Source organism: Schistocerca serialis, chromosome 4, assembly GCF_023864345.2.
Source record: "Schistocerca serialis cubense isolate TAMUIC-IGC-003099 chromosome 4, iqSchSeri2.2, whole genome shotgun sequence".
NCBI classification, from domain to species: Eukaryota; Metazoa; Arthropoda; class Insecta; order Orthoptera; family Acrididae; genus Schistocerca; species Schistocerca serialis.
In genome coordinates, this window is record NC_064641.1 from 829,634,345 (window position 1) to 829,646,585 (window position 12,241).

Sequence of the window (12,241 nt, forward strand, 5' to 3'; positions counted from 1 at the left end):
TCCGTCATCTCACTAGGCGAAAACAACCTAGGTCAAAACAAGCAAGAGAGGTAACATTAAGAATGCAATGGGAATTCCACAGCGAAATGCAGAAGACAGAGCAGACATGTGGAAAGAGTACATTGAAGGCCCCTAGGGGGGGGAGGTTTGTCTGATGTAAAAGAAGAAAAAACAGGAGTCGACAGGCTACATATAGGGGATCCATTATTGGAATCAGAATGTAAAAGTGCTTTGGACGACTTGAGATCAAATAAGGTGGAAGGGATAGAGAACATTCCATGAGAATTCCTAAAACCATTGGGGTTAGTGGCAATAAAACGACTATTCACGTTCGTATGTAGAATTTATGAGACCCATGATACACCATCAGACTTTCGGAAAAGCATCAGCCACACAGTTCCGAAGATAGCAAGAGCCGATAAGTGCGGGAATTACTTTACAGTCAACTTAAGAGGTCATGCATGAAAGCTTTGACAAGAATGCTATACGGAGGAATGAAAAAGAAAAGTGGATCAGTTATCTGACGATTAGTTTGGCTTTAGAAAAAGTAAAGGCGCCAGGGAAGCAATTCTGATGTTGCGGTTGATAATGGAAGCAACACTGAAAAAATGAAAACACGTTCATAGGATATATCGACCTCGAAAAAGCGTTCAACAAAGTAAAATGTTGCTGGATGTTCGACATTCTGAGAAAAATAGGAGTAACCCTTAGGGAAAGGCGGGTAATATACAAGAACAAAGAGAGAACAGTAGAACTGGAAGATCAAGAACGTAGCGCTTGGAATAAAAAGGGTGTAAGGCAGAAATGTAATCTTTCGCCAGCATTGGTCCAATCTATACATCTGAGCAGCAATGAAGGAAATAAATGAAAGATTGAAGAGTGGGATTAAAATTCACCTTGAAAGAATATCAATGAGACCATTTGATAATAACATTACTATCTTGACGGAAAGTGAAGAAGAAATACGAGATCTTTTGAACGGAATGAACAGCTAAACGAGTACAGAATATGGATTGAAAGTTTATTGAAGGAAGACGAAAGTCAATAGAAGTAGCATAAATAGGAACAATGAGAAACTTAACTACAGCATTGATGGTTAGAAATTAGATGAAATTAAGAAATTCTGCTACCTAGGCAGCGAAATAACCCATGACAGACGGAGCAAGGAGGATATAATCAGCCGACTAACGTTGGCAAAAAAGGGATTAGTGGTTAAATATGAAATATAGACCTTACTTTGAGGGAGGAATTTCTAAGAATGTAGAATTGTGGGAAAACCGTAACAGAAGAGAATCGAAGCATTTGAGATGTGGTGCTACAGAAGAATGTGGGAAATTAGGTAGGGAATGGGGCGGTTCTGCGCAGAATCGGGGAGGAAAGAAATATGGCAAACCCATGCAAGAAGAAGAGACGGGGGCGATAGGACATGTGTTAAGATATTAGAGAATAACTTCCATGATATTTGAAGGAACTGCAAAGGGTAAAACCTGTAGGGGAAGACATCCAGCAAATAACTTGGGGCGTAGCTTCAAACAGCAACTGTAAGACGAAAAGACTGGCACAGGGGTGTAATTCGTTGCGGGCGACATCAAACCAGGAATAAGATAGAGGACTCAATTGAAGAGGGAGAAGAAGAATTCGCGCTTCAGTTCCACGATTTAGAAAACTTTCCCTCACTTTCACATGACTAACATTAAACACAGGTAGTTGGCGGACACGTATTCCGTATTGGGGGGGGGGGGGGGATGAAGGGTTGATGACGGGAGAACATCGGGCCACCTTTGAAAATTAACCATGCCACATCGGTAAATAGCCATGCCGACCCTGCCCTGATGCTGGACAAAAGCACACGCAAAGGATGAAGTGAAAGCGATATCGCATAAACTGTCGTAAATCTTTCATCACCTTTAAAGCTGAGTTGTCTGTCAAATTCACCTGTAACCTCAATCTTCACAGCTATTTCTCTCTCTGACTTTACGCACTGTGTCGGCGCGAGTTTGAGCGTGTCTACATCAAAGCCTCTCCGCGCGTGATGTGCGCCTCTGGTGAAATCGCTGATGACGTGGGAGGTGAGGCTAGGCAATATTGGAACCGCAGCACTCGTGAAAATTGGACACGTGGGTCTTTTGTCACGCCCACGCGTTACACGTGTCGTATAGTGAGGCAGCGCCCCAGCGCCTCACCGAGACCTGCCGGCGCTATAATGTCGCCCTGGTTCTGGCTCCGATGCGAGCCCTCTCAAAGGATGTGACGAATTGAAATAATACACGGCTGACTTGTTCGCTTCTTTCACATCCCTTTTGAATTACATTGCAACCAATATGCTAGCTGGGTTTTACCATATAGATGTAGCCCTCTCCACAAATCTGTGACGCCTAAAATACGTTTCTGTATGTGCGGAGAGAGAGAACATTTTCTCGCAGTCACCGTGACAGGCAGATTCTTAACATTTGAGACTGAAATATGGGCCGCTGCGCTGCGCTGTGAGATGTTCTTCATCTACTTGAACAGCTCTTGGGAACTCTGTGCAGCATGGACGCGTCTATTTCAACCGTTGATATTTGATATTACTGATCTTGAATAACGTAAGTTATCGAACTTATACAAATATTACGCGATGGGGGTAACTTCGATGTAAATCTCTCTAAAAAAAGGATTATGGTAGAAGTTATCCTTCGAATTTGTGAGCTTATTTTTTACACGTTACAAATTTGTCAACTTAGACACTATCAAGTAAACTGTTCTTTCTTCAGCTAATGAATCCTGTGCAAAATTTTATGGAAAGAAGAAGAGCATTGTCGCTCGTGGGTCGGTGGAGAGAGCGATGAGTGTTGCATATGTACCTCCTCCAGCGAAAACACTAAATTAGGTGAACCGATGGGATAACAAGGCCAAGGAAAGGCTTGAAGTTGACTCTCCATTAATTATTCTTCTCTACAACAAGTTTATGGGAGGAGTGATTGTCTTACGTTTACTACACTACTGGCCATTAAAATTGCTACACCACGAAGATGACGTGCTACACACGCGAAATTTAACCGACACGAAGAAGATGCTTTTCAGAGCATTCACACAAGGTTGGCGCCGGTGGCGACACCTACAACGTTCTGACATGAGGAACGTTTCCAACCGATTTCTCATACACAAACAGAAGTTGACCGGCGTTGTCTGGTGAAACGTTGTTGTGATGCCCCGTGTAAGGAGGAGAAATGCGTAACATCACGTTTCCGACTTGATAAATGTCGGACTGTAGCCTATCGCGATTGTTGTTTATCGTATGGCGACATTGCTGCTCGCGTTGGTCGAAATCCAATGACTGTTAGCAGAATATAGAATCGATGAACGCTACATTTCAGATGTGTTACGACCCGTGGCTCTACCCTTCATTCGATCCCTGCGAAACATTACATTTCAGCAGGATAATGCACGACCGCATGTTGCAGGCCCTGTACGGGCCTATCTGGATACAGAAAATGTTCGACTGCTGCCCTGGCCAGCACATTCTCCAGATCTCTCACCAACTGAAAACGTCTCGTCAATGGTGGCCGAGCAACTGGCTCGCCACAATACGCCAGTCACTACCCTTGATGAACTGTGGTATCGTGTTGAAGCCGCATGGACAGCTGTACCTGTACACGCCACCCAAGCTCTGTTTGACTCAACGCCCAGGCGTATCAAGGTCGCTATTACGGCCAGAGGTGGTTGTTGTGGGTACTGATTTCTCAGGATCTATGCACTCAAATTGCGTGAAAATGTAACCACGTGTCCGTTCTAGTATAATATATTTGTCCAATGAATACCCGTTTATCATCTGCATTTCTTTTTGGTGTAGCAGTTTTAATGGCCAGTAGTGTAAGTGCGTAGTACAGAGGCTACATAACATCGAAGCAGTACTGCCATCGGCTATTTTCTCAATCCCTAGATACGATGGAAGTGAATCTATGGCTATTGCACAGGAGGGACTGTGTCTCTCATGGTGTACCCACAAATAAGCAGAGGCAAATTTGCCACTTGAAAGATGAAGTAGCTGCTGTCCTACGCAAAATGAAGAATAGGGAAAGACCGTCTTTAAATGCGGATTCTGAATACGCAACGAAGTTGAAAATAGGTCTGGCATTAAAGTCAATTTCCCCAGAAGGTTGTTCTTTAGAACAACGTTGGAAATTAATTGTGTCTGCGTAGAGAGATGTATACAAGATTCCAAACTGCAAAGGTAGTCCTGCATTTACTTGCCAGAAGAGTAATGTTAATTTGTGCATCGGTAAGAAAGGACGCTGTTTCCTGAACTTTCATAAAAAGTGAAAACTGTGAGGGCCAAAAGTTTCAAATGGTTCAAATGGCTATGAGCACTATGGGACTTAACTTCTGAGGTCATCAGTCCCCTAGAACTTAGAACTACTTAAACCTAACTAACCTAAGGACATCACACACATCCATGCTGAGGCAGGATTGAAACCTGCGACCGTAGCGGTTGTGCGGTTCCAGAATGTAGCGCCTAGAACCGCTCGGCCACTCCGTCCAGCAAAAATTTCGAATTGGTAAATAATTTCGTATGTCAGAAAGGTATATACGTGGTGGTTCACTTAAAATTTTAGCGGAAATGTCTTTGGAACAATAACACATACAGAAAAACGACATTCACGGTTATGAATATAAGGCACGAGCTCATAACAAGTAAATACCGTGAGACATTCTGAAACGTAAGTAAGTGTTATTTTCAACACAAACTGACGTTTTCTTTTTCTTTTTTTAATCGACATCCCGTAATATTTCTTATGCAACCAATAACATGGAAAAAAGTGGTTGCATTGAAAAGTGAAACTGACGTTTGAAATAAACGAAACGCCCCGCTGTTGCACATCATGAGATGCAAACGTGAACCACACGTTTCTCGTAATCGCTATGTGATTGACGTACTGCGATACAATAAACACTGCGCTATGTGCTATTTACACAGCTATTAAGTGGACTGGAAACAATACAGATGCCCAGTCTCGCAACTACGTACAACTAGCATTTAGTTCTCTGTTAAATCCCTGGCCAGCCATTAATTATGTTTACCGTGTTTAAGTGTTATTGCTTAAAAATTTTGTCTGTTGAGGGTTAAGCCGGCCGAAGTGGCCGAGCGGTTCTAGGCGCTACAGTGTGGAACCGCGCGACCACTACGGTCGCAGGTTCGAATCCTGGCTTGGGCATGGATGTGTGTGATGTCCTTAGGTTAGTTAGGTTTAATTAGTTCTCAGTTCTAGGGGACTGATGACCTCAGCAGTTAAGTCCCATAGTGCTCAGAGCCATTTGTTGAGGGTTAAGCAAATAACATTTGGGCAACGAGTTTCAAAAATTTTGGAGAAACATTCTTTCACACAAAACTGTGTTTATGAACAAGTTTTTTTATTTATCTACTGTTTTATTCATACTTACTGTGTTAGGGTCCTCTGGTCTACTTTTACATCGAATCAACCAGGAACTAATCACAAGCAAAAGTGTTACAACATATTGTTTAACATGGTTTTCAGGAATGCTCGTTGCTGCATCCAATAGTCCCTTCATAGACGGGAACTGGAGAACCAAACTTCGAGTCATATGGCATGCGTTGCAAGAAACTGTTTTATGTAAACGAAGCAAAGCTACATCTGTCTCTCTACTTAGGTTCTCTGTATCGGTTTTATGTTTCCTGAAAAAAAATTAAAAGACCACAGTTTTTAGGTTCGTATGCGTATGTTGTTTGCTATGCGGTATTCCTCATTCGATTCTAAGGAAACTACCCAGTAAAGAAGAAAGTTACACATCTTATGGCCTTATACCACAGCATGATAATGAAGTGTTTTTCTTTTCTATATTGCTTGTAGTTATTGTGGCACAGTAAAACACCGTGCGTATTTCGAAAAGTTTGCAGTTAAAAATGTAGTCAGTGGCCAGTTTACGTCTGTTGCATTCTGTGCCAACATTGCCGTGTAAAAAGTGTTGCTAACATAGTTTTTAACGCTGTAAAGGTGCGTCATACCTCTTCGCCGTCTTGACTACATTGGTGATGCACTGCATTTATTGGACGTTGTCCATGATGAGGTCAGCAACTGCACGCTACACAGAAGGCTATTGCCATCTACTGTACTATGTCTTGTTACTTGTTGTATTACTCCGGTGGCAATATTAGTGTTAACACACTTTTATTTTATTTTATTTTATTTCATATAATTGTCTTTTGGTTCTTGCCGATTCAGCAGCCTCAGTCGTGGAAAGACCATATGATAGCGTATTGGAGACGAGTCTTGTCAGTTATGATCTGACCGTAAAGACAACAGAATATCCAGTCCCCGAGCGGATAAAACCTCCGACCTGTCTAGGAGTCGAACGTGGGCCTCTTTAGTTAACAATTGGCCACCCCAATCACGCAGATACTGAGGCAGACCGCGAGCTGTGTTTTCTGTATTACACATAGTATCCCCTCTGGGGGAACCGCGCCTACGAGGATAGAGGTGTGAGGCAGGGTAGGTTAAAAAAAATCGTTCGTCGTACTGTTGAAAATAAACGTCCACATACCTCAGTACGGCTTCTGGTAGAAGTCCCTTGACCCTGCAAGCGTAGATACTTCCTAGACGGCGAAATAGCAGCGCTGGAAGAAACGCCGCCTAATGCCTGTCCTGTAAAGTCCGCGTAAACTCTAGTAGTATTTCAGTTCCTGCAATCTCACATACATAAAGATTTCGGGTAGTGATGTGGTGCAGTTTTTTTTTCTCACAGCAAATGTTCAAAACATTTGTAGATAAGCTTTTTTATTGATTCTAGCACACATGCAAAAGGACTATCAAGTCCGCACTTACCTAACTAAGGTATCTATAGTTCACAGTTCATACAACCAATTTCACACGCAAAGCAGACAGAAATTTACACTAGTCCGATCCGATTGATGACGCGACCTCACAGTCACACATCCGCTACTATAAATGAGTTTCACATTCGGTCCTTTTCAGTGTTTTTTTTTTAAAGAAAGTGCTCGCCAAATACACCATAAATGATACGCCACGTGGATTGTTCACAAAGGCCGAAAGTTCACACGCTCGTAACTTTCCAACAAACCAATCCAAAAACTCCAAAATTTCATCAGACCGTTCGTAGCTACATCAGCGTTAGTCACGATACGTATTAAACGCGAGGAGCTCAATATTCCTACATAATGAGAATCATCGCATTTGGCATGTCCTTCCGCGTCTGAAGCTGGCGAGCAACTCTCCCGGTACTGCCTCAGTCACAGCATATCTAACTAGCTGTGAGCAGGAACTGCTTAATTCTCATTGACTGTGCAGTCTGACGGACCAATCAGAATGATCCTTCGTGATCATTCTTCCGCCAAAACTCGCCTAAGCCAATCACTGTTCAGAAAGTAATTTATGTCATCCCAAAATGCAAATACTAACGCAATGTTTAATAAAACAAAAAGAAATAAATTTAATCTTGAAAGTAATTTAGAAAACTATGGCACTTTAAACTGATATTCTGCCAGCCTTCTTACAAAAGCAATCACCCCTTGACATACATCATCTGCAATGTGAGTCAATTACATCTCTCCAATGTTCCAATTATGTAATGTTGTACATAATATAATATTGAATTTTTTCGTGTGTCCCACATACACCCTCTTACTCATTCTCATTTATTCATACAACAACATAATAAACAGATACTAATTTTTTCAGAATTTTTATACTACGAAATGAAGAATAATTAAAGCTTAGAAAATAAAAATCCAAACTAATTGATTTGATATATTGAGAACTCTGTGAATGATTTCAAATGGTAACAAAAGACAAATTGTAATCGTTCCTAACTGAACTTTTCAACCTAAGTGTCGGTTTGGTGAGTTTTAGGTAATTTTCTGAATTTGGAGGAGATCTTCTGAATAGCAAAAAATAGTATACCAAATTTGAAAGTAATCGGTTAATATTTAATATGTTTAATTTAGATTCGTAGGGGGTATGAATATAGGGTCATTCTAAGTGACACAGTAGCCCATTCCCACGCTGGCTAGTAGCGACATATGTGCTATGAGTCATAACTAAGACACATGTTTGCAGCCTCCTGTACGTTCACCGGGCTCCTTGTCTAGGTACCTTACTACCATATACGTTATCCCGTAAGAACTTGCAATGTCACAGATGTATCACAGTAATTTGACACTTGCACTAGGTTCTCTGGAAAGCCAATACTTACGAGTATTTTCTAAGTTAATTGCCCAGAAAAAAGAGGAAATAATGTGACAACAGTATGAAAAGGATGGGTGCTACTCGGAAGCTAGCGAAGATGCTGAGTTGCAGATATACACAAGAAAAAGACTGTCAGACAAAGCTTCGGGCCAAACAAGCCTTCATCACAATAGACAACATACACGGGACCACTAAGGCAAACGCGAATCACACACATACATGACCACAGTCTCTGGTCGCCTAGGCCATACGCACAAGGGAGGGGACCCTCCATACTCTAAATCATTGACTTTGATGCGCTTCAAATATGTTGTAGAGGCACCTACTCTGAGTACTTGGCTATCTGGTTTTTGAGCGACGGGCCGTGGTTTTTGAGAAAATCGATTTTGAAGTTCATTGCTCACTTTTTATACCCGTAACAATGCACATATTCCGAGAAAGCGCTACCACGCTAGCGGTACCGTGTTCGAATCCTACTCCTGTACTTTTCTTTTCTTTTTTTTTTTTTAATCAACCGATTTTTCAATTTTATTTCAAAGAATATCAACAAACAGTGTAAGGTATCTATATATCAGTTATTAGTTTTTTCAAATATTCGTTCCGTTTGTGGTTCGCAGTTGCAGTTCCAAATGTTCGTACAACGGTCGCTTCTTGCATTGCCTGAAATCAATCTCCTCCCATTACCGTCCCCTCTCCCGTGAATACCGTTAGCCATAACGGGAACCCCAGCCCCTAGTTGCGGCAAATGACGATACGAGCTGCATTCCTTTAGGTTCGCATCTAACTAGAGCGTCAATTGCTCGCAAAGCGTCTCTAGTGCTGCGTGTTAGAGAAATTATATGAAATGGAAAAAGCAAGTGTTTCTGCAGTAGTGCAGCCAGAAGAAGATCCAGAAGTAGAGGAGTTGAAGGAAGAATCATAAGGAGAAATCACAAATGCCATTAAATACGCCGAAAATCTACTCCGCGATTTGAATGTCGTAACGAATACATCCGCCAGCGTGATCTCTGCCAATTTCGTTGCAATTGGCGATGAGGTATGTATCGCAATACAGGGTCTCTTGACCGAAAGACAGATCATTATTGATGATGAATTGATAGATTTCAACGAAGAAGATGAATTGGGAGAATATGTGTGGAACCACAAACGGAATGAATATTTTAAAAAATTAATGACTGAATATATCTTTATAATTTCGCACACTTTACACTGTTTGTTGATATCCCTTGAAATAAAATTGAAAAATTCCGTCGATTTTGGAAAAAAAGTACACGAGCAGGATTCGAACACGGTACCTCCAGCGCATTAGCTGTGGTCCTTTACCGCTTCGCTACGCTGACTTATTCGGATTATATGTACTGTTACGGGTATAAGAAGCGCGCAATGAACTTCAAAATCGATTTTCACAAAAACAAAGGCCCGTCGCTAAAAAACCAGATAGACTGGTACTCAGTGTAGGTGCCTCTACAACATATTTGAAGCGCATCAAAATCAATGATTTTCAGTTGAGGGTTCTCTTGTCAGTCTGTTTGCGTTTGCATGAGTGTGTCTGTGTATGTTGTCTAACCTGATGAAGGCCTGTTTGGATGGCTCAAATGGCTCTGAGCACTATGGGACTTAATATCTGAGGTCATCAGTCCCGTATACTTAGAACTACTTAAACCTAACTAACCTAAGGACATCACACACCTCCATGCCCTATGCAGCATTCGAACCTGTGGCCGTAGCGGTCGCGCGGTTTCAGACTGTAGCGCCTAGAACCGCTCGGCCATTCCGGCCGGCAAGGCTTGTTTGGCCCAAAGCTTTGTCAGACAGTCTTGTTGTAGTATAGATCTGCGACTCAGCATCCCCGCTATATGGTGAGTAGTAACTACCCTTTTCGTAACATTGTTATTATTCTACCCCGGATGTTCCCTTGTTCGAGGAGATAATGTAAAGTGTTTACCGAGTAGACATGTGTATTTTCTGGTATGTACGCGGTGACGGTGTGAGTAGACAGTGTGTAACGGCCGCCGTGTCGCAGCTGGTGCTGGTGGTTGTGCTGCCCACGGTGTCGTTCGTGGTGGCGGCGGCGCTGGCGGCGGCCATGATGTACCAGCGCTGCGGCTGCGCGGGCTGGCTGCGCCGCAAGCTGGGCGAGGGCCGGCTGCGGCCCGTCTACAGCTGCCGCGGCGTCTACAAGGCCGTCAGCATCGACAGGTAGGACAGCGCTGACCAGCTACTACAGAAACGACAGTCCCAAAACCAAACAAAAACTACATATAATGCAGTGACCAGGCCTGGTTGTAATACTGCGTTGCTAGCTTGCATGAGACGCTTACTTCTAGAGCCATCACTTCCTGTAACGTGATTAGATGCTATCCCCGAAATCAGGTATCTGAAACACCCACTGCGCACTTGATAATCTCTTCAGTAGACTCAAAAGGTTTCAAATCGCAGATTTCTTTAATAGATTGTCGTACCCAAATTTCATTGTTATGTGAGGAAGCTGTTACACTGTAACACGAAAAGGAAACGACGCACCAAGAAGGAAATATCCGGATGATGTGAAAATCGGTAGATATGATATACATGTACAGACTGCCAAATGATTACAATTTCAGAAAAATTGGATGAGTTAATCAAGAGAATGAGCTTTACAAATTGAGCAAGTGAATATCGTGTTGCCGGCCACTGTGGTCGAGCGGTTCCAGTCTCTTCAGTCTGGAACTGCAATGCTGCTACGGTCGGAGGTTCGAATCCTTCCTCGGGCATGGATGTGTGTGATGTCCTTAGGTTAGTTTGGTTTAAGTAGTTCTAAGTCTAGAAGACTGATGAACATAGATGTCAAGTCCCATACTGCTTAGAGCCATTTGAACCATTTGAGTACCGTGTTGGTCTACCTCTGGCCATCATGCAAGCAGTTATTCGGCTTGGTATTGACTGATGGAGTTACCGGATGTCCTCTTGAGGGATATCGTGCCAATTTCTGTCCAATTTGTGCGTTAGATCGTCCAAATCCCAAGTTGGTGGGACAGCCCAGCCCATAATACACCAAACATTCTCATTTGGGGGAGAGATCCGGTGACCTAGCTGGTCACTGACGCTCATTTTTAAAGTAGAACTCATGACTGAAGACAATTGTACTTCAGTCAGGCTGACGACATGTCCAGAGACGGCTCACGCAGTCATGGGATACCGACGTGACTGTCAGTCACTGTATGGTCCGACAGTCTAGAGTCATGGTCTTTAGTGACATTCCCTTTCATAGCAGGACCCCTTTGGTTGTCAGCACAGCGGCACGTTGGCGATATTATACGTCCTACTTTGTTGCCCTTTACAGTACACCATCCTGGGCTTACACTTCATCAAAACATCAAAATAATCCCCCCCCCGCCACACACACACACGGAGAGAGTTTCTACTACTCTTGGTACTTGCCGAACGGTAACCATTTGCCAGGAAGGTGGCATGATCGCTGTCCAACTGAGGACCCTTGGAGCATTGTTAGCCTGGCCCTCCAACCAGCTCGGAATTGTGACGACCTGACGCGCCTATTGGACAGAATCTGGCAGTATATTCCTCAGGAGGACATCGAACGAATATGTCAGTCAATTTCTGCTTGCTTAAGGGCCAGAGGTGGAACAACGCACTACTGACTTGCTCAATATATGAAGCTCTTTCTCTTGAATTAATGGTCACAGTTTTTTGATATTGCGATCCTTTGTCTTTAAATGTACATCGCATTTAACGATTTCTATCCCATTTCGATAACTCCTTACTGGAACATGTTTTTTTTATTGTTAATATTAGCATGTAATTTACCTACTGACGCATTGTTAGGCTCTAATCCAGGAACGTAATTAAATGGTGATGAGTTTTATGTTGTCCAGATTGGGAAACTTATCAGATGTTAAGGTGGAGGTAAAGTACGTGGTGAAAGCCTCTGACAGTGCGACTGCCCTGATTGAATGTAGTGCAGATGTTCTCCACCACAGCACCATGAGCAGAGGGGCGGGGGGGGGGAGGGGGGCGGCAGGGGGTGGTGGCGAGCCCATCGC

At 43.0% G+C, this 12,241-nt stretch overlaps 1 protein-coding gene across 1 annotated transcript in view; it reads left to right on the forward strand.

Moving 5' to 3' along the window:
- LOC126473435 (uncharacterized) overlaps positions 1 to 12,241 on the forward strand; it is an 860,366-nt gene that overhangs the window by 743,186 nt on the left and 104,939 nt on the right. Inside the window, exon 10 of the mRNA XM_050100479.1 lies at positions 10,225 to 10,400. Coding sequence (XP_049956436.1) covers positions 10,225 to 10,400 — 176 coding nt within the window. The remainder of the gene's footprint in view (positions 1 to 10,224; positions 10,401 to 12,241) is intronic.